We start from the raw sequence: 23,424 nt of genomic DNA on the forward strand, positions 1-23,424 counted from the left end.
CATGCAGAGGATGGTGTGTGTATGGAATGAGCTGCCAGAGGGTCTGGTTGAGGCTGGTACGCTTACAACATGGGTAAATGAATATGAAGTGTCTAGGCCCGAAACGTCAGCTTTTGTGCTCCTGAGATGCTGCTTCGCCTGCTGTGTTCATCCAGCCTCACACTTTATTATCTTAAATGAATATGAAGGTTTGGAGGACTACGAGCCAAATTCTGGCAAAATGTGACTTGATTAATTTGGGATATCTGGCCTGCATGACGAGTAGGACTGAAAGATCTGTTTCTGTTTTGTATACTTCTAAGACCCTATGACTCTATAAATGGCAGCTAAGGGGTAATTGGTGCCCAGTTTTGTAGACAAACACCTAGAGGCCCTGTTGGAATGGCTGGTACAGGAGACAGTTAGTCTCTATCCAGCGGGACTGGAAGAGAAGGCAGTGACACTAGACTCTGCCAAGACTTTGTCCAAGGTTATCACTCAGGATAGTGTAGTCTCGTCGGTCCAAAGGAATGCCCACCAGTGTAGAAAAAATTCAATGACCTTTTCTGCTCTGCCAGACTATTTTCCACCATCTTCTCTCTGCTACCTCACACTCATCCTATCATTTCTATTGCACCTATCTACCACCAAGGCATATGGTCCATCGCCCTCTCTATCATCTGCAACAGCTTCACCTGCATGCACCCAATCCCTCTGACACTAAACTTAGCATGCCCTCTGTGCTGCCAATTCCTTCAGCCCAGGCACTTCACCAGCTTTTCCCCACTTGCATCAGCACAAATAGCTGTGTCAGCCACTTCCATCACACTCAATCCCTCCTTTTGTCTCATTCCAGGGGAAAACAGCCCACAATAGAGAAGAAAGAGTCTAGATAGATGGTAGGGTGACTGAAATTTGGGATCTCACACCCCATTAGAGAGGATCCTGGCCATAACCATCTCAAGTCGCCAACTAACAGTGCTCCAGCCCCCAGAATATTGTCAGATGAAGCCTTTGACTCATTGCACTGGGAGCCCCAGACTCAGGGTTGGCTGCCATGAATAGATGGGGACTACTCTTCGTAGATTTTGAACACTGGCTGTTTGCAATGGCTGCAGGTGAGTGAGGGGAAGGAGTTGTAATGTTATTAGTGTCTGGATATTGATTGAGGGAAATAGATTGTATGCGATAGTGAGAGTAGTACTCCATGAGCCTTGCTGGGAGGTTGGGATGTAGCCGAGAATAAGAGATAGGAGAGACAAGATGGTGACGCTTAACCTGGAGCAGCAGAGAAGGTCATTGAGCCTCCTGTGTTTCTGGGAGATCCCCCAGACAGCTGAGTGTGCATTGAGTCTAGTTAGTTGTGAGTGTGAGCAGCAGGTATATGGTGCAGGAGTGAACTAGATATGACACGGTTCTGTACAGCCCCATGCCCATCCTCTTAACTGATTACTGCTGACACACCGCCTGGCTTTGTGCCTGCACTAAAGGCAAGGCAAGGCTGAAGGATGCAGAGTTATTAACTTCTGGCTAAGGTGTAAATGCCTCAAAAAAGCAAGGCAAAGCAGTGATACTGTGAGCATCTAATAATCTCAGAGTAAGTAAGCAGTCCTGAGCTGCAGCTTGGTGGAAATGTGATACAATGCACTTACAGCATCAATTGTTGCTGATGTATTCCAGAAGGCAGCGTTAAGGTGCAGATATATGCTGTAAGTCATTCACAGATGTGCTAATACTATGTGGAGAGCCTGGTATGTGTCAAATGCTAACATTCACTGCTGCGGGGTGTGTGGGCTCATTGGCCCTGAGCCTGTCCTGACATGTTGGTGCCAGGTGTCCAAGTTGGATGTTTGGAGGAACAAGTTGGAGTTGTTGGGTAACCACTCTGCCTTTCATGTCAGGAATTCCCAGCGTCTGGTTTCTATGATGCATATTAATGAGCGTGATAATTAAGGATAACCCATGCTAATAGGCTTCTCACTGTTCACTGGTGAGGATCTTATCACAACATCTGGGACTTGGCTTCAAAAAGTGACATTTATTCTGAACTGTGAGAAGGATCTCACTTAACATCTCATCCAACTTTCCCAAATTTCTCACCATAGCCCAAGTTGTTCAGATCCTTGAAGATGCCATCCTATGAGAAAAAAACTGGCAGTCAACATCAACAAAGTTTTATAGAACCGCATAAATAGTGAGAGCAGGAATAGACCCAATTCAGGACCAAAACATTAATTTACATATGGATGCAGCAGTCATTGTTGAGGTGTTAAATGAATATTTTGCATCTTCATTAAGGAGGAGGAAAATCTTTCACTAGAAAGGTCCAAGGTTAGTAAAGAAGAAGTCTTGGACGGATTGTTGGTATGTAAAGTTGACAAAACACTGGAATAGATGAGATGCTTGCAAGGATATGGAAGGAAATGAGAGTGGAGGTTTCAGGGAGACTGACTAAGATTTTCCTTAGACTTAGAGGATGTGTCTGAGAATTGCTCAGAAGGGATTACAAAGATAATCTGGCAATTACTGACCGGTATTAGAAACCTTGCTTTACCTGACTATATTAATGATCTTGATCTTAACCTCAAGGGGACAATTTAAACATTTTGAGGATTATACAAAACTTGGAAGCTTTGTAAATTGTGAAGAGGGCAGTGAGGAACTCCAAACAGACAATGACAAGTTTGTGGAGTGGGTAGATAAGAAGCAGATGAGGTTCAACCCAGACAAGTGTGAAATGATGTATTTTGGTAGAGAGAACATTGAAAAGCAATGTAAAATAGGGCGCACAATTGTGAAGGGGAGGGACATGAGTATATAAGTGCACTAATCATGAAAAGTGACAAGATAGGTAAAGACAGCAGCAAATAAAGTATTCACTGTCCTCAGATTTATTAATCAGGGCATAGAGCATAAGACTAAGGGAGATGGTGTTGAACATGCTTGACGTAAACTGAAATATTGTGTACAGTTCAGGGTGACTCATTACAGGGGGTATGTGAATGGATTGGAGAGAATGTAGCTTTACAGGAATGGTTGCAGGGATGAGAAACTTCTGTTATGAGGATAGATTAAACAAGGTGATATTGTTCTCTTTGTAGAGAAGAAGGCTGAGAAGTGATCTTAGATGAACTCCAATGTCCAAAGGTACTAGATATCAAACAGCAGAGGCATTAGTTGTGAAGGTTCACCTCTGGGTCAGACAGCAGAGTAGATTTCTTTCTCCATTTGAATCACTTCCCACCATTCATTCACTACCTTTGTCTCCTTTTCTCCTTTTTTAAGGTGCCGTTGTTTCAATTTCTTTCCCCCAAAGTTCCAAAACAATGTCACAGCTTATAAACAGCATTAATGCTCTAGAATTAGAGGAAATCAGCTCCAACACTGAAAATACCTCAAAAAAGGGAGCAGCTCTTACAGCCACAAATTTTTCCCAACTCCATCTTGGATTATCCACATAAAAGGGACCTAAGGGGAAACTTTTTCACTCAGAGGGTGGTGTGTATGTGGGATGAACTACCAGAGAAAGCGGTGGAGTGGTCTGATTACAACATTTCAAAGGCATCTGGATGGGTATATGAACAGGAAGGATTTAGAGGGATACAGGCCAAATGCTGGCAAATGAGATTAGATTTAATTAGGCTCTCTCTGTCCTGTACTTCTGCAGCATCACCCAGGTACCCCTCTGTTATCTCTCACTCTCTTTTTCTCCGCCCTCTCCTCTCTCTCTATCTCTCATTCTCTCTCCCTCTCTACTGTACTTCTGCAACACCACCCGGGTGCCTCTCTGCTATCTCTCTGTCTCCCTCTCTCTCTCTCTCTCCCTCACTCTCTCTCTCTCTCCTGTATTTCTGCAGTATCACTCAGGTACCTCTATGCTGTCTCTCTCTCTCTCTCTCTCTCTCTCTCTCTCTCTCTCTCTCTCTCTCTCCCTCTCTCTCTCTCTCTCCTGTACTTCTGCAGCATCACCCAGATACTGCTCTGCTATCTCTCCCTCTCTCCCTCTCTCTCTCTCTCTCTCTCTCTCTCTCTCTCCCTCTCTCTCTCTCTCTCCTGTACTTCTGCAGCATCACCCAGGTACCGCTCTGCTATCTCTCTCTCTCTCTCTCTCTCTCCGTCTCTCTCTCTCCCTCTCTCTCCTGTACTGCTGCAGTATCACTCAGGTACCTCTATGCTGTCTCTCTCTCTCTCTCTCTCTCTCTCTCTCTCTCTCTCCCTCTCTCTCTCTCCCTCTCTCTCTCTCTCCTGTACTTCTGCAGCATCACCCGAGTACCTCTCTGCTATTTCTCTCTCTCCCTCACTCTCTCTCTCTCCTGTACTTCTGCAGCATCACCCAGGTACCTCTGTGTTGTCTCTCTCTCTCTCTCTCTCTCTCTCTCTCTCTCTCTCTCTCTCTCTCTCCCTCTCTCTCTCTCTCTCCTGTACTTCTGCAGCATCACCCAGGTACTGCTCTGCTATCTCTCCCTCTCTCTCTCTCTCTCTCTCTCTCTCTCCTGTACTTCTGCAGTATCACTCAGGTACCTCTATGCTGTCTCTCTCTCTCTCTCCCCCCGCCCCCCTCACTCTCTCTCTCTCCTGTACTTCTGCAGCATCACCCGGGTACCTCTCTGCTATTTCTCTCTCTCGCTCTCTCTCTCTCTCTCTCTCTCCTGTACTTCTGCAGCATCATCCAGGTACCTCTGTGTTGTCTCTCTCTCTCTCTCTCTCTCTCTCTCTCTCTCTCTCTCTCTCTCCTCTCTCTCTCTCTCTCCCCCCCCCTCACTCTCTCTCTCTCCTGTACTTCTGCAGCATCACCCAGGTACCGCTCTGCTATCTCTCCCTCTCTCTCTCTCTCTCTCTCTCTCTCTCTCCTGTACTTCTGCAGTATCACTCAGGTACCTCTATGCTGTCTCTCTCTCTCTCTCCCCCCGCCCCCCTCACTCTCTCTCTCTCCTGTACTTCTGCAGCATCACCCGGGTACCTCTCTGCTATTTCTCTCTCTCGCTCTCTCTCTCTCTCTCTCTCTCCTGTACTTCTGCAGCATCATCCAGGTACCTCTGTGTTGTCTCTCTCTCTCTCTCTCTCTCTCTCTCTCTCTCTCTCCCTCTCTCTCTCTCTCTCCCCCCCCCTCACTCTCTCTCTCTCCTGTACTTCTGCAGCATCACCCAGGTACCTCTCTGCTATCTCTCTCTCTCTCCCTCACTCTCTCTCTCTCTCTCTCCTGTACGTCTGCAGCATCACCCAGGTACCTCTCTGCTATCTCTCTCTCTCTTCCTCTCTCTCTCTCTCTCTCTCTCTCTCTCTCTCTCTCTCTCTCTCTCTCCTGTACTTCTGCAGCCAGGAACAATTGACACTTAGAGCAATCCTGTAGCTATCACCATTTGAGGTCTACTTAATGATCTCTTTCTGAGGTCCTTAACATCTGCCTGCTGGTGCTCACACGTGCCATTATGGATATTGTAAACCCCTGCCCCCAACCTCCCTCAGAATACTCTGCAATCTGCTCATTATGGCTTAAGATGATTTATCAAGGAAGGATTGCAGCTAAGTCAGATCATTCGCAAACCCAGCTGTGGCCCTGGATGGTTTATGAACTCTGTTCTGTTCATCCTTTGATGATGTGATTACTGTGCAGACATACAGCACAGTCCTCATGAAATGGAAACTTCAGAAACCTGTCTTGTCTGAAAGATCTCCTTTGCTTAAGAAGTATTGAATTGGAATGGAATTTGAGGACAGGGACCAATGGCTGGCAATTTGGGATCAACAAGACTAGAGAATCTTTATTTACTGATTCCATGCCAACCTAATGGCTCTTCTTCTTTGATCAGAACTAGTCTTTCTTTTCATATAGTAGTGAATGCATAAGGATAATTAATCTAGTTAATAAAAATCTAATTCAAGGATTTTCCCTCATTGCACACTTGATGGAAATTGTGTCTTTCTGTGTGGACTCTTGGAATGCTAACTTTGGGCAGAATCTTTTCTGTTCATGCAGATGGGGAACTTGAACACAACAGGGCATTTAACAGAATTGTGGTGTATCTAAACCTCTCTACCTCCCCACCTCCTCCACAGTAACATTCTGGAGGGGGATCCCAATGGTCAACTCTCCCAGCCAGCCAACAAATGGAGCCCTTAAGCAACTAATTGGGAGAGGGGCAGAAGACAGGAAACTCTAGGCCAGATAGCCTGACCTAAAGCATTTATAAGATTTTAGAGTTCATTATTAAGGATGAGCACTTGGAAGTAAAATAGGGGATGAGTCAGCACAGCTTCATCAGGGGCAGGGGCAGGAGGTCTTTTCTGACAAATCTGTTAGAATTCTTTGAGGAGGTAACAAGTAAGTTTGACAAAGGAGGGCTAGTGGGCATGATCTAATTAGATTTACAGAAGGCCTTTGACAAGGTGTTGCTCAGGAGGCTGCTAAATAAGATAAGGGCCCATGGTGTTAGGGACAAGGCATTGTCATAGATAGAGGATTGACTGACTGGCAAAAGGTAGCTAATGGAGATAAAAGGGTCTTATTCAGGATGGCAGCTGGTAATGAGTAGAGCTCCAGAGGGGCCAGTGCTGGGGCCACAATTATTCACATTTTGTATTAACAATCTGGATAAAGGAAATGAGGGCATCATTGATAAGCTTGCAGATGAGACAAAGATAGATGGAGAGACAGATATTGTTGAGGAAACAGGAAGATTCAGAAGGTTTTGGACAGTCCACAAAAGTGGGCAGAGAGGTGCCAGATGGAATGTAAAGTGGGAATGTATGAGATTATGCACTTTCATAAGAAGAATAGAGGTGAAGACTATTTTCTAAATGGGCAAAGGCTTCGGAAATCTGAAGCACAAAGGACTTGTGAATTCTAGTTGAAGATTCTCTTAAGATTCATATTTGGGTTCATTTGGCAGTTAAAAAGGCAAATGTATTGTTAGTATTCATTTCAAGAGGGCTGGACTACAAGAGCAGAGATGTACTGCTGAAGGCATATGAGACTCTGGTCAGGCCACATTTGGAATATTATGAGCAGTTTTGGTCCCCGTATCTAAGGAACGACTTGCTGGCCTTGGAGGGGGTCAACAGCAGGTTTAAAAAAATGATCCTAAGAATGAAGGGCTGGTCCTAGGGCGAGCAGTTGAAGACCCTGTGTCCTTACTCAAAAGGCTTTAAAAGGATGTGGGGTTTGTGATTGAAACTTACAGAATACTGAGAAGCCCGGATGGATTGGACACGGAGAAGATGTTTCCACTAGTGTGAGAGGCTAGGACCTGAGGGCACAGCCTCAGAGTGAAGGGATGACTGTTTAGACCGGAGAGAGGCAAATGTAATTCCTCTCTTCAAGAAAGGAAATAGGGAAATCCCTGGCAATTACAGACCAGTAAGTCTCACGACTGTCGTCTGCAAGGTGTTAGAAAGGATTCTGAGGGATAGGATTTATGACCATCTGAAGAGCATGGCTTGATTAAGTGCAGTCAACACGGCTTTGTGAGGGGCAGGTCATGCCTCGCAAACCTTATCGAGTTCTTTGAGGATGTGACTAGAAAGTTTGATGAGGGTCGAGCTGTGGATGTGGTATATATGGTCTTCAGCAAGGCATTTGATAAGGTTCCCCATGGTAGGCTCATTCAGAAGGTCAGGAGGAATGGGGTACAGGGGAACTTAGCTGTCTGGCTACAGAACTGGCTGGCCAACAGAAGGCAGTGAGTGGTAGTAGAAGGAAAATATTCTGCCTGGAAGTCAGTGGTGAGTGGTGGTCCACAGGGCTCAGTCCTTGGGCTTCAACTGTTTGTAATTTTTATTAGTGACTTGGATGAGGGGATTGAAGGATGGGTCAGCAAGTTTGCAGACGACACAAAGGTTGGAGGCGTCGTTGACAGTATAGAGGGCTGTTGTAGGCTGCAGCAGGACATTGACAGGATGCAGAGATGGGCTGAGAGGTGGCAGATGGAGTTCAACCTGGATAAATGCGAGGTGATGCATTTTGGAAGGTCGAATTTGAAAGCTGAGTACAGGATTAAGGATAGGATTCTTGGCAGTGTGGAGGAACAGAGGGATCTTGGTGTGCAGATACATAGATCCCTTAAAATGGCCACCCAAGTGGACAGGGTTGTTAAGAAAGCATATGGTGTTTTGGCTTTCATTAACAGGGGGATTGAGTTTAAGAGTTGTGAGATCTTGTTGCAGCTCTATAAAACTTTGGTTAGACCGCACTTGGAATACTGCGTTCAGTTCTGGTCACCCTATTATAGGAAAGATGTGGGTGCTTTGGAGAGGGTTCAGAGGAGGTTTACCAGGATGCTGCCTGGACTGGAAGGCTTATCTTATGAAGAGAGGTTGACTGAGCTCGGACTCTTTTCATTGGAGAAAAGGAGGAGGAGAGGGGACCTAATTGAGGTATACAAGATAATGAGAGGCATAGATAGAGTTGATAGCCAGAGACTATTTCCCAAGGCAGAAAAGGCTAACACGAGGGGTCATAGTTTTAAGCTGGTTGGTGGAAAGTATCGAGGGGATGTCAGAGGCGGGTTCTTTACGCAGAGAGTTGTGAGAGCATGGAATGCGTTGCCAGCAGCAGTTGTGGAAGCAAGGTCATTGGGGACATTTAAGAGACTGCTGGACATGCATATGGTCACAGAAATTTGAGGGTGCATACATGAGGATCAATGGTCGGCACAACATCGTGGGCTGAAGGGCCTGTTCTGTGCTGTACTGTTCTATATTCTATGTTCTATGTTCTAACTGAGATGAGGAGCATTTCTTCAGCCAGAAAATGATTGATCTGTGGAACTTTTTGTCGCAGAGGGCTGTGAAGTCCAAGTCATTGAGTGTATTTAAGGCAGAGATAGATAGGTTCTTGATGAGTAAAGGGATCAAGGGTTAAAGGAAGAAGGCAGGAGAATGATGTTGAGAGACATATCAGCCATGATTGAAAGGTGGGGCAGACCTGATCGGCTGAATGGCCTAATTCTGTTCATTTTTCTGATGGTTTTATAGTTTAATTAATGTAATTTGAACAGTAAGGGCACCGTTTTGGAGAGCTGGGAACAGGGATCCTTTACAAGGATCAGGAGACCATCCAGGGTGGGGAGGGTCAGGTACCACTGGGGATTGTTCATTGTGGAGAAACTGAAAAGTGCATGAACACTTTGGAACTACACAACTTGTTAATAAATGTCAAATTCTGAAGAAACGTGTGTGTGCGTGTGTGTGTGTATGTGTGTGTGAGAGAGAGAGATAGGGAGAGAGAGAGAGAGACACAGAGAGTTTCTGTGGGTGAGAGTACACATGTGTGTCTGTGAGAGAGAGTGTTTCTGTGTGTTTGACAGAGAGAGATGTATGTGAGACAGTGTGTGTGATGGAGTGTCTGTGTGAGACTGTGTCAGTGTGTGCGTGTGTTCGTGTGTGCAAGAGATAAAGAGAGTCTGCGTAGGAGCATGCTTGCGTGTGTTTGTGTGAGAAAATGCCACTCAGTCATAGAGTCATACAGTCATACATTGTGGAAACAGACCCTTCAAACCAACCACTCCATGCCGAACATAATCTCAGATTGAACTTGTCCCACCTGCCTGCTCCTGGTCCATATCCCTCCATACCTTCCCTATTCGTGCACTTACCCAAAATGTGTGTGTGTGAGAGAGTGAGTGTCCCTCAGGAGAACTACTGGAAAGACATCTAATTAAGTGTCTGAGCCTAAAAGTGGGATTACTTCAAACTGCTGAGAGCTAAAAGCCACAGCAATATTGATTCCGTTTCAACCACCTGTTCAAGCAGCTCATTCCAGATGCTAAACTCGCTTGAGAGTGTATCCCCTTTCTCCCTCTGGCAATTATTGTAACTCTGGTCCCTGTTCCTGATCCTCCCACCATGATTTAAAGCCATAGGAAATAAGAACTGGAGTAATCCATTCGGCCCCTCAAGCCTGTCCACCATTCAATCAGATCATGGCTGATCCAATGTTCCACTTTCCTGTCCATTTCCCCATAACTCTTGACTCCCCTTGACTAAGAATTTATCTATCTCAGCCTTTATTACAATCAATGATGCCTCCACTGCTCTCTGTGGCTATGAGCTCCAAAGACTCACAGCCCTCTGAGAGAAGAAATTCCTCCTCACCTCAGGCTTAAATTATTCTTGGGCTATGGCCGCTTGACTCTCCCAAGAGGGGAAACATCTTCTCAGCATTTACGCTGTCAAAACTCACAAGAACCCCATATGTTTCAATGAGATAGCCTCTCATTCTTTAAACTCTGAAGTGTAGCATCCCAACCTGTTTAGCCCTTGCCTATAAGATAATTTTTCCTTGAGCTATTAAAACTCCTGCTACCATTCTAGCAAATGTCTTCTAAATTTTCTTTCACTCCCTGAGTGTGGTTCCCAGAATTAGCTGACATTCGCCGTCAGAAGCCTGACCAGTGATTTGCAAAAGATTAACATTAACTTTGTTCCTTTTCCACTTTACTCCCCTGTTTATAAAACCGTTGATCCTGTGTGCTCTTTTAACAGCCTTTTCACCTTGCCCTCCCCTGCACAATGATCCACGTACAGTCAGGCCCAGGCCCCTTTTAAAATTCTATGCTTCACTTTATGTCACCTCTCTTCATTCTTCCAACCAAAATTCATCATTTTCCATGTCTGCATTAGGTTTCATCTGCCACGTTCCTACTCCATTGGCTATATCTAATGATATCTGTTGCTATCCTCCTGTACCATCTATTTCCTATTTTGATGCCATTTACAACCTTTGAGATATCAACAATATGCCATTGGTTGAACGTGGAAAATACACAGATAAAAGGAGTAAACAGTGGGTGGTGTTTTATTTAAGTATTGTTAGCTATTCTTCCAGGTTTTTGGTATTATTTCACATTAAGCATGTCTGAAAATCGTTATCGTTTCTATTTAGCATTAAAAGATGCTTGTATTCAACATTTATAGATATCAAACTTCAGTTGACAATTCAAGACTTCAGATCTTGCAGCAATGATCAGGGCTGTCCAGATTAATCTGAAGAGAAGACACTCCTGGCATCACAAATAGAATCCAGGACACAGCTCTCTGTAATGGGAATACAAGATAGAATTAGGCCGAATACATAGCATTGGGTTAGACCATTCAGTCCAGCTAGCCTGTTCTGGTGCTTTTGCCCCACATGGTTTCCCTCCACATCAGAATATTTCCTCTCCTATTCTGGTAGTACTTGATCACTTTCTTTTGAAAGCATCTAAGTTATGCAACCCAGCCTCATGCTGTGGTTGCAATTCCGTACTCTGACCATTCTTCACGAAGATATTTCTCCTTACTTCCTGGGCCTAACCAAAGTAAAATCTGTAAAAATGACATGAATTTAATTTTCATTTAAAAGATGGTGGAGACTGGGCCTTTATTCTCCGGAGTTCAGAAGAACGAGAGATGATCTCATTGAAATTAATGCAATTCTTAGAGCACTCAACAGGGTAGATGCAGAAAGGGTGTATCTCCTGTGCACCACTTCTCCTGTTTCTTAAGTTCATCTGTTCCATGACTCAGGGACAACATGAATGCCATGTCAATAGTTTCTGATTAAGTAGTCTATAACAGAAACTCAGTATCCTGGTAGATTGAGTATTTGAACTCATAATACCTCTGCGGGAATTCCTCAGGGTAATCTCCTAAACTCAATCATCTTCAGACGATTCATCAATGAGCTTCTGTCCAACATAAGGTCAGAAATGGGCAATGTTTATCAAAAATTACATAATGTTCAACACCATTGTGGCTTCTCAGATACTGAAGCCATCCATGTCCCAATGCAGCAAGATCTGGCCAATACTCATGCTTGAGCTGACAAATGACAAGTAATATTTGGGTCATACAAATGTCAGGCAATGACTATTTACAACAAAGAGACAATCTAACCATTGCTTTTTGATATCAATGGTGTATCATCTCTGAAACCCTTACTATCATGGAATTACTATTAACAAGAAACTGTTAGAAGACTAGCTACATTGACTACAAGAACAGGTCAGAGGCTAGGAATCCTGCAGCAAGTAACTCATCTTAGAACTCCCCAAAGCCTGGCCACCATCTACAAAGCGCAAGTCAAGAGTATGATGGAAGACTCTCCATTTGCCTGGATGGGAGCAGCTCCAACCACAGTCAAGAAGCTTCACATGATTCCGGACAAAGTAGCCCACTTGATTGGCACTATACTGACAAACTTGCACTGCTTTGAGCCACTGTGCACTAGCTACAAGATGCACTACAGAAATTCATCAAGGTTCCTCAGACAGCACCTTCCAACACACAAACATTTCCACCCACAAGGACGAGGGCAGCTGGTTTTACGGGAACACCACCACATGAAAGTTCCCCTCCAACCCACTCACCATCCTGACTTGAAACATATTACTATTTCTTCAATGTCGCTGGGTCAAAATCTTGGAATTCCCTCCCGAAGAGCTTAGTGGATCTACCTAAAGCACATGGACTGCTGCAGTTCTGAAAGACAACTCACTACCGCCTCCTCAAGGGCAGCTCGGGATAAATCTGAACCAGCCAGCAACAGCCACATCCCATGAATGAATGAATAAAAACAAAAGGGGGCTAATTGTACCTTTTGGCAGAGGAAGACATCGGGCAGCAGTGGGTCAGCTGCCTATTTCACATTCTGCCGGGTCTTCCACTCCCTCAAACTAAAAATACCAAGTTAGGACACTGAAGAGGGAATGGAGAAAACAGCACAGTTCAGATGGGCTATCCGCCACTGTCTGTTTCCCACCTTCACTGAGAGTTGAAATTAATCTGTATGATAGATACAAAATTCATGTACAGGAATAGATTCATTGATAACTTTGTTGCCTGGGAGTGATGCATTAATCTGGATGGGATGGTTAACACAGTGGAGGATTCCAGCCCTGCCTAACCTGACTCAGACCAGGGAAAAGCAAATGTTAGGTTACGTACAAAGTACGGTGGAGTAAAGTTTCAGTCAGTGTACTGATACCATAAACCATGGAATAGTCTGAAACATCATGTTGAGGTTGTACAGGACATTATTGAGGCCTCTTCTGGAACATTATGTCCAGTGCTGATCTTCCTGATATGTGAAGGATATTACTAAACTGGAGAAATTTCAGAAAACATTTCCCAGGATGTTGCCGGGAATGGAGTGATTGAGTTATAAGGAGAGGCTGGACAGGCTGGGACTTTATTGACCAGAGCGTAGGAGGTTGAGGGGTGACTTTATAGAGGTTTATACAATCATAAGGAGCATGGGTAAGCATGAATGGCAGGTCTCTTTTCCCTAGGGTGGGGAAATTTTAAGGCTAAAGGGCATGTTTTAAGGTGAAAGGCGAAAAATTTTTAAAAAAGACGTGAGGGGAAACTTATTTACACAGAGCGTGATTTGTGTGTGGAATGAACGTCCAGAGAAAGTAGTGGGTGCAGGTATAGTTATGTTTAAAAAACATTTGGATATGTACATAAATAAGAAATGTTTGGAAGAATATAGGCCAAGGCCAGGCAGTTGGTATTAGTTTAGTTTGGGATTATGCTCAGCATCGACTGGGGGGACCAGAGGATCTGTATCTGTGCTAATGACTCTATGGCCCTATAACTGGTGCCGTGATGGGGACATGACATATTCCACCTGGATGGTTAATCATTCACAGACTCATTTCCTCCAAACAACTCCCTCGCATTCCTAATGGGTTTCACAGTACAACACAAGTTCAGACATTGAACCTTTTTGATTCCCGAATGCGCTCTTTTGCATTTTCTTTTTGATATAGTAGCCATTGTTTTGAGACATTGTGAACTGATGAGCCAGTTACTCACCCTGTGTACAGCAGATTCCAGATGAGGCACATTTCCCACCATTGCTGCCACAAGCCCTGCCACTTGGTTCGCAAGGAGACAGCAGGTAATCTTCCTTCTGACACCTCAGGGTCTCGGAGGTTCCAATGTAGCAGCCAAACCCCTCCCCACAGCAAATACTGGCTCCAAAGCAATGGCCCCTGTTACCAGGACCACATGGTATACACTAGGTAGGATCAGGAAAAGGGGTTATGCCAGTGATGTTCCAAAAGCTCCATGTCCACAATAATTCTCACACTGTCACTGATCATCCAAAGAAAGTATATTAATATTATATAATGCAGCTTCAAGGACTGCCGTAGTGCAGTGCTAGTGTCCCTACCTTTGAGCTGGGATGACTAATTTCCAGTCCAGTTTGCCCTCAAGGGGAGACAAAATATGTCTGAGCAGATAAAAATAACTATAATTTCCTCATTAAAACTTCATGCAGCGATTCTATCAAAACCTCACTAATGTTCTGAATACTGTTTGATTAGAAAGGACTAACATATCATTGGTTCCATTTGGTGGAAATATATGTGCCAAGGTATACAGGATTTTGGTAGGTTGAAGCAACGAGTATCTTAAACCATGAATGTATCAAAATAAAATCTCAAACTCCCTTTAAAATCTAAGCCACTGTTGAAATAATATCAGACATGAAGGCTTCCTGGTGCCTAATGACACGAGGCACATGCTCTGTCTGTTTTCTGCAGTTAGTGTCTCCTGTAATAGTGCTGTCACCGGAGTTAAAAGGGGTGCCACTCCACATAAAACATGATTACTGACTGCCATAGGTTAATTGGAAAAAGTTACAAGTTGATAATCCATGAGGCTGTTCTATGAGAGAGAGAGAGAGAGAGAGAGAGAGAGAGAGAGAGAGAGAGAGAGAGAGAGAGAGAGAGAGAGAGAGAGAGAGAGAGAAATCAAGGGTATGGCTTGAAGGGCCAAATGGCCTACTCCAGCACCTATTGTCTATTGTCTACTGAATATGCCTTCCAGTACCGTCCGGTCCCCACGTAGGACTCAAATCCAGTGCTTCTGGCTCAGGGACAGTGGCATGACCCAAAGCATCATATGACCCCCAAGGCTAAGTTCCATCATTTTTAGTGCGGTTGCATGCAACTCAAGAATCTTCAGGAATATAATGAATTCATTTGCACCATGAAGTCTGTTCCTTTTCAATATCAGGCCCATTTATCATCTTACCATTGCCAGTCTTCTGCAGAACATAGAACTACAAGCTCATTCAATCCATCAATATTTTGCCTTCCATCATAAGCTGTTACACAACGCTTCTAACTTCCTGAATCAAAATTGTTGACCCTGACTCTTGAACTATTATGAATAATTTCTGAGAATTATCTTTGAAAATGTGGAACATTTAATTCAATGGCCTCACATTCTGCCATTTAACCCAAATACAGGTCATCATCCTTAATTTTTCCTTATGTCAGTAAATTATTTCAATAACCTTTGTTCCCCTGGAGGATTGTCAGTACCATTGCCTTGCTATTTTGTCAGGTGCATGCAACATTTTTACAAAACGTTTTCAGGTTTGACTTCAAGGTGATTTGAATCTGCATTGGACAGAGCTTATCAGAAAATCTTCAATAAATGTCTGTTTAAAAAATAAGCCTGATATTCTGTCCTGACATTCATTTCACTCTTTATACTTTTAAATAATCCAACAGAATGATTAAAACATTCAATGAGCAAACTCTATTAATTTTTAATGAGCTTCACTGAGAGTTTTTCTGTCTTTTATCCCATTCCTGTTTTTGAGGGTTGGCTCACGGACTTCTCGCAGGGTGGTCAATGTTTATGGATAAAGTATCGCAGTGGTTTGTCATTGCCTCTGCATGTTGACTCTTATTCTCCCAGCTGATGTAACATCCATACACGAGCCATTGTGAAAGCTGTCACTGTGGACCTTCTCGATGTTACATGTGATAAAAACAGTGTCTGGGGGATGGTACAGATTAATCAATTGCACCATCTTTCTTCATTTGCAATTTGAGAGCAGCATTGATGGAACTGCCAGTGTTTAACAATCATTTTGGATGAGTTATTTACTGGAAGGAGTGTAACAAAGAAAGTCGCTCCTTACCTGTCTGACCTCCATGTCCATGATGGATCGCTTGCCTCCAACAGGACAGTTGTTGATGTAACAAGCTGAGGTGAAGCAGATGAGGCAGACGAGACAAACTGCGAGACAGGCAGACTGCATGATGTCCGACTTTTTGGAACTGGACCCAGAAAACTTCCAAACTGCACTGAGCATCGTTGAATCCTTACCTTATTTATACTCTCCAGCAATCATTCTGAGTACGGAGGTGCTATCGTTTTGCTAATTTAGCACAGGCTGAATATATTTTCTAAACTATTTTAATGAACTGATGTATAGTGCCACACACGATTCACCTGAGGTCAGTTATAACCTGAACCAATGCTTTATCTTTATAATTGAGCTTAATTTATTCAACAACATGAGTGTAGGCCATTGCAATCTGAATATCATTTTTCAATTAAATGTTCCTTTTTAGATTTAATGCAAAGAGATCATCCTACTGAAGCCTAAGATTAAAATTAACAGTAGCAAAGTTTCAGAATTCAGGAAACAAAGTTTTAATGCAGGGGCTGAATGAGTTCTGAGGATGATTCTGCAGAAATGTGGCCTAAATGGAATAATGGAGGAGAAATGAAACTTCAGGGCTTCGTTGCACGAGGGCGTAAGAAATTGGATTAGGAACAGACCATAGGGCCCATTGTACTGCTCTGCCATTCAAATTGCTCATGGCTTGTCTGGGATTTGAATTGCATTCCCTCACTGTGTCACCATATTTCTTTCCAAAACAGGTCAATATGGAACTGATATCGTTCAAATACCATCCCATATCGGTTCCTAAGATGACAGAGTTGCCCTGTGATGAGAAGTTTATTAAATTGGACGTGGGTTGGCTGGCGTCCAGAAGAATGAGATGATTTTCCTGGCTGGCGTCCAGAAGAATGAGATGATTTTCCTGAAGCTTTCAAGATTCTGAAGAGGTTCACAGCGCAGATAGTGAAAGGTGGTTTACCCCAGTGGAGAAATCTAGATCGGGGGAGGAAATTCTCAGGGGAAGGTGTCAACCATTTGCGACTGAGGAAAAGAGAAATTCTGTCATTTGGAGAGTTGTGAATCTCTTGAATTGTCAGGATTTTAGCTGAATGGCTGTGTCCAACCACAAAGGTCAGCCACAGAACATCAGCGGGAATAGTTGGGAATCAAGGGGTTAAGTGGGGTTTGTAGGGTGCACAGAGTCAGTATGTCAGTGTGAGTGAATGGCATATTGGACTTATAGTTATCTATCCAGTTATTTCCTTTGTGAATATTCAGTGAACAGTCCACAGTTTCCAACTCAAGCTCAGAGTTGGAGACTTCAGCTGAGGGAAGCAGGGCAATTGCTCATTTGAAGGTCATACTGCCTGTCAACTCCTGTGGAGGTCATTATATTGGGACATCTAAGGGGCCATGACACACACCTTGGGTTGTATGTGCAACCTTGGACCATCAGTAGGCTAGAAACACTGGACCAATGGAGCTGTCTAGCAGCACTTTGTAGCCCATCTAGCTGAGAGCTTCATGTTTAGGTGATAATATTGGCAGCATCTTCTTCCTTATCAGGTTGACAGGATGTGAGGTTACTGTAAGGATCAGTACTCGGACCAGAGCAGTTCACAATGTTTAGCAAGAGTGGGGTTGGGGATTAGGTGCAATATTTCCAAGGGTGCTGCTTGCACAAAACCAGGTGGAAGCTGTAGTTGTGAAGAGAATGCAAAGATGCTTCAAGGGTATGTCAACTAGCCAAGAAAACAGGTGGATACCATAGGGAGCAATTAGCAGATACCCACTGCATTAGCATGAACAGACGTACAGAAGAACCTATTAACGAGAGCAGGAATTAGATTAGATCATAGAACTCCGACAGTGTGGAAACAGGCCCTTTGGCCCAACAAGTCCACACTGACACTCAGAGCATCCCACCCAGACACATCCCCTGTAACCCACCTAATCTACACATCCCTGAACACTATGGGCTATTTAGCATGGCCAATCCACCGAGGTTGCACATCTTTGGGCTGTGGGAAGAAACCGGAGCACCCGGAGGAAATTCACACAGACACGGGGAGAATGCGCAAACTCCACGCAGACGTTCGCCCGAGGGTGGAATCAAATGGGGATTCTTGGTGCTGTGAGGCAGCACTGCTAACCACTGAGCCACCGTGCAATAGGCAATTCAGCACCTTGAGCCTGCTCTGCTATTCAATATGATCATGGCTGATCTCATCTCGGCATCAACTCCACTCTCCATCACCCTTTATTAATTAAAAATTCTGTCTAGCTCGTTCTTAAATTTATTTAAAGTTCCAGTATCCAGCACCCTCTGCGGTAATGAATTCTATAGATTCATGACCCTTTGAGAGAAATAATTTCCTCTCATTTCTGCTACCCTGATGCTAAAACTATGATGTTTCATTCTAAATTTTCCCACATGAAGAAACATCCTGCACAGAGTATTTGTTCAATTGTGGGAGGTTGTGAAGTTGCTGATGAATCACTGAAAGTTCACGTGCAGGTAGGGCAAGCAACTAAAAGGAAAAATAGCGTACTGGCCAAAATAACAAGAAAATTTGAGTATAGACATGAAGATATTACTGTAATTTTGTACAGCCTTGGTAAGACTGCACCTGGATTATTGCATGTAGGTTTGGTCTCCTTACTTGGAGCAAGTTAGAATTGCCAGCGAGGGGGATGAACTCAATGCTCTCATTCAAACATACAACATTCTTAATGTTAATGCAGGGAGAATATTTCCCCTGTTTGGGCATGTGCCTAGAATCTAGGGAAACAGTAAGGACCGAGCCACTTAAGACTGAGGTGGGAAGGAATTTCTTCACATAGTGAATCTTTGTAATTCTCCACCACAGAGATTTATTTGTATTGTTGTCACATATACCTCCGGACAGTGCAGTACAGGCAGATCATATTATTCAAAATGCATTAGGGTAATAGAACAGAGAGAAAGATTGCAATGTTCCACCTGCAGACAAGGTGCACAGAGAGTGAGATCAACAGGAAATGTAGACTGACCATGCTAAATTATCCTGTGGTGTCCAAGGGTGACCTGGAGCAGTGGACGCCAATGGTTAAGTACATTCAGTTGTTCTCTACATGTTAAAAACATCAAGTAGCACAAGGATAGCTAGGAAATTGAAGGTGAAGTAAAGACCTGCCATGATCTCAAGGACTGGATTTAAGAGACTGACTGGCCTTCTCTTGCTTCTCCTGCTCCTATTAGTTATGTAAAGATGGATGCAAGCTATGCATTCAGTCTTTACTTTCTTGTACAAGTTTATTACTGATCTGGAGATAGCAAGAACTGCAGATGCTGGAGTCAGAGCTGATACAGCGTGGAGCTGGAGGAACACAGCAGGCCAGGCAGCGTCAGAGTACTGATGTAGGCTTTAGGCCCAAAAGCATTGACTTTCCAACTCCTCTGACGCTGCCTGACCTGCTGTGTCCCTCCACCTCTGCACTATGTTGATTGTGACTGATCTGCGTGTTTCCAGCATTTCAAGTTACAATTTCACAGTTATAGCTTCGCAGACTTGCCACAGAATCTTAGAGCAAAGAATGAGGCCAATTAGCTCATAGTCTCTGTGTCTGATTGAAAGATTACTTAGGTCTACTCTCCTGTTCTTCTGTTTCTGACATCAAACCACACTTTAACAGAGGAATCAGCAGTATATGAAAGGTAGGTTGAGTCATCAGTACAATTATGTGCATCATTTCATTAGCTCCTGTTAATTGTCTGCTTGTTGGTTAGCAGCACAGTCTTGATTGCCTTTAATGAAAAATGTGATTTTCTTTCTCAGAACCATCTGCAAAGTTTATGACGTTATTGAATTAACTTTAACTCATTATATATTAATTGATGTGATTTGTTCTGACACCAAAGGTTGTGGACTTCATTAAGTCATGTGCTTGGAATGAATGATTCACTATTGGTCTACAAAGCGCCAGCTTACTCAGAAATCCCAAATTCATTTGTGATAACTTTCCTTTAGCAATCCTATCTTTTTGAATGACGCAACATTTTCTGGGTTGCTTTTACGGCGTGTCTATGGATGTTATTTTAAAGTTACTCTTTAAAGTCTGCCTGTTTGATCAAATTATTTGTGCCCATTCCCAAATTTGCTTTAGAGTAGCTTGATATGAAATTTTCTTAGATAATGTTCCTGAGAAGCACCTTGCAACGGCTTATGTATTAAAGATGCTAAGTTCACACAAGTCATTGTTATTATTGAATGTGTTCACCTTTTTCTTCAACTGGCTTGATGGATTATCTGTTCAGCCAAAGCTGAAGTTACTTGTGAACTAATTAAGTCAATAATAATTATGTGAGACCAGTAAAGGGTATCAATCAGAGATAGTAGGAACATAAATCAAATGTACTCAGTAAGGAGAAACAGCTCTGGTAAGAAGAAAGAGTATTTAAGTTATATCTCTGTGAATTAATTAGAACTATATATTCAATGTTAGCAAGGGTGATAATTAAAATAGGAACATTAACTATAAGAAATCTGTTTTTAATAAAAAGGAGCTGGTTAAGCTTAGAAGAAAGTCTGAGTGAAAATGAGGATAAACAGAAAGAGTACTAATGAAGGTTTTCTCATTTTAGGCGAAATAGGAAACACACAAGGGTAAATAAAAAATGTAGGAGGCAAGTTTTTTTTATATAGAGAATGATTGAGTAACAGGTTCAAAATTATTATTGTGAGTCTATCTAGTGGAGGGGAGTTTATATTGGTGGGACATGCCTGTTAGGGGCGGCTGCTGACAAATACAGAAGGAAGAGAGGATCAGGAACTGAGGTGGAGATTGGTATCAAACAGAGTGAGGAACCTTTCAATGCACATTCTGAGAAATCTGCCAAGACATTAGGATGCTCAGAGGAACAGTGGGATGTCTTCCACAGATCCCTGAAAATAGCACGACGGGTTAACGGGGTGGTTAAGAAGGGATTGGGATGCTTACCTTTATTAGCTGTGGCATTATTGATCAGGGCAGGGAGGTCATGCTGGAGCTGCACAGGACTTTGGTTAGACCACAGCGGGAGTACTGCGGGCAGTTCTGGTCACCTCACTACAGGAAGGATATTTTTGCACTGGAGTAAGTGCAAAGGAGATTCTCCAGGATGTTGCCTGAGATGGAGTTATCAACTATGAAAAGAGGTTGGATAAGCTTGACTTGTTTGCTTTGGAGCAGAGAAGGCTGACGGGAGGGCCTGACTGAGGTATGTAAGATTATTAGGGACAGGACATAGTGAACAGAAAGCTGCTGCTCCCAAATAACAAACAGAAACACAGAACAGGAATGGGCCCTTCTGCCTACTATGATTGTGACAACATAACATTCTTCTGAACTAAAAGCCTTTGCCTCCACAGAATCTGTATCCCTCTATTCCCTGTTTATTCATGTGTCTGTCAAAATACCTTTTAAACATTGCTATTGTATCTGCTTCTACAAACTCCTCTGGCAGCGCATCCCAATCACTTACAACCTTCTGTGTCGACAACTTGCCTCTCGAATCTCCTTTAAACTTTCCCCTTTTAACCTGAAACATATGTCCCCTAGAAATTGACATCTCTATGCTGGGAAACAGACTCTGGCTATCCATTCTATCCATGCCCTCTCATAATTTTGTAAACTTCTATCATGTTGCCTTTCAGCCTTTAGGCAAAGGGCCAATAACAAGAGTCATCATTTTAAAGTGAAAGGCAGGAGGCTGGGAGGGGATTTGAGAAAAAGCTTTTTCACCCAGAGGGTGGTGGGGGCCTGGAATGCACTGTCTGGGATGGTAATTGATGCAGAAAACCTCACAACCTTTGAAAGGTACTTGAATGAACACTTGATGTCATAACATTCAAGGAAATGGGCCTAATGTGGGGCTAGTGTTGGTCCTAATATATTTTTGGCTGTACTTGATGGGCTCAAAGTTCCCTTCCAGACTGTATGATTCTGAATATTTCCAGCGCTTTCTGTTTTAATTTCAGACTTCCAGATTCTGAAGTATTTTAGTTTTATTTTAAGATCGTAAGATCTAGAAACAGATGGCTGGCTGACAATCCTCAACACTAACTTCTTGTCTTTTCCCCAGAGACTTGGTTCCTTTATGGATTAACAATCTGTCTATCTCAGCCTTGAATTTACTTAACAAACAGCTTCAACAGCCCTCTGTGGTAAAGTATTCACTATTCGGAGAGAAGAAATTCCTCCTTGTCTCTGTCCTCACTGGAGACCCCTTTCTCTGAGATGATGCTTTCTGGTGTTAGACTCTCCCACAAAAGAAATAACTGCCCAGAATCTACCCCCGAGTTCTAAGAATCTTGTATGTTTCAATAAGGTCACCACTCATTCTTCTATTATCCAACTATGTGAAGGTGCTGGTGTTGGACTGGGGTGGACAAGGTCAGAAATCACACACCACCAGGTTATAGTCCAGCTGGTTTATTTGGAATCATTTATTTGGTCCAGCAAGCTTTCGGATCATCACTGTTTCTTTAGGTGTTAGTGAGAGAGGTAGAATCAGATGCAGAATTTATAAGATCAGAGGGGTCTCTCTCTCTCTTTGACACAGACACAGACAGACGCACGCAGACACACACACACACACACACTCACTGTCTCTCTCCCCTGCCCCCTCTCTCATATACTGATCATTTAGATTGGAAATTAATGTATTATCGCCAACTTTGCAGATGACAAAACATCGTGTCATAGTCATGCAACACCGAAACAGACCCTTCAGTCCAAATGTTCCACGCCAACAGCATCCTGGGTTTGTTTAAGACATCCTCATCAGTGGTGTCTTTTCAAATAAGCTCGTTGAACTATAACCTGGTGCTGTTGATTTCTGACATTTTCCAACGAGTACAGGAACAATCTACTCAACTTGTCCTCACAAGAAAGCCTCTCCATCTCTGGTATCATCCTATCTCTGGACTGCCTTCAATGCTGGTGTACCTTTTCTTAAATAAGGGAACCAAAAGTGTATTCTCGGTGTGATCTGACTAATGCCTTGTATAATTTTAGTGAGGCTTCCCTATTTTTATGCTCAATGTCTTTTGAAATGCAGCAAGCTTTGTTTTAAATGGCATCATATGAACTGGCACTCCCAATAAAACAGCAAAAATTTTATCCCTGGAATAACGGAAGTTTACTGCATTATTGTGATCTTCCTAATGTCTGTTGAGGATGTGACTGAGGAGGTTTTCTGCTGGTTAGTTTTATTTAAGGCAAAGTTGCATTAATGTTTAAGTGATTTACGCTGTAAGTAAAGTATAACAGTGATGTGTATACCCCCTGCATTTCATTTCTATGATTAGATTAGATTCCCTACAGTGTGGAAACAGGCCCTTCGGCCCAACAAGTCCACACCGCCCCTTGAAGCATCCCACCCAGACCCATCCCCCTATAACCCACACCCCCTGAACACTATGGGCAATTTAGCACGGCCAATCCACCTAGCCTGCACATCTTGGGACTGTGGGAGGAAACTGAACCAAGCTCACGCAGACACGGGG

General features: G+C 43.3%; 1 protein-coding gene across 1 annotated transcript; it reads right to left on the minus strand.

The window, feature by feature from the left end:
* Positions 1 to 10,770: 10,770 nt before the first annotated feature.
* On the minus strand, positions 10,771 to 16,054 carry LOC125455606 (neurophysin 1-like). The gene is made up of 3 exons (XM_048537784.1): positions 15,905 to 16,054; positions 13,777 to 13,981; positions 10,771 to 11,013 (listed from the first exon to the last, which is right to left on the minus strand). The coding sequence occupies exons 1-3, from the start codon at positions 16,022 to 16,024 to the stop codon at positions 10,958 to 10,960; spliced, it is 381 nt and encodes a 126-aa protein (XP_048393741.1). The 5' UTR covers positions 16,025 to 16,054; the 3' UTR covers positions 10,771 to 10,957.
* Between the last annotated feature and the right edge of the window lie 7,370 nt (positions 16,055 to 23,424).

The sequence above is a fragment of the Stegostoma tigrinum genome, chromosome 1, assembly GCF_030684315.1.
Source record: "Stegostoma tigrinum isolate sSteTig4 chromosome 1, sSteTig4.hap1, whole genome shotgun sequence".
Lineage (NCBI taxonomy): Eukaryota > Metazoa > Chordata > Chondrichthyes > Orectolobiformes > Stegostomatidae > Stegostoma > Stegostoma tigrinum.

Bases quoted from the DNA above. Each gene is read 5' to 3' on its own strand.
- LOC125455606 (XM_048537784.1), bottom strand. From the start codon at position 16,024: ATGCAGTCTGCCTGTCTCGCAGTTTGTCTCGTCTGCCTCATCTGCTTC. The intron at 13,982-15,904 runs GTAAGGAGCGAC...GATCCTACCTAG, and splicing joins TGGACATGGAGGTCAGACAG to TGTATACCATGTGGTCCTGG. The intron at 11,014-13,776 runs GTGAGTAACTGG...TTCCCATTACAG, and splicing joins TGGAATCTGCTGTACACAGG to AGAGCTGTGTCCTGGATTCT.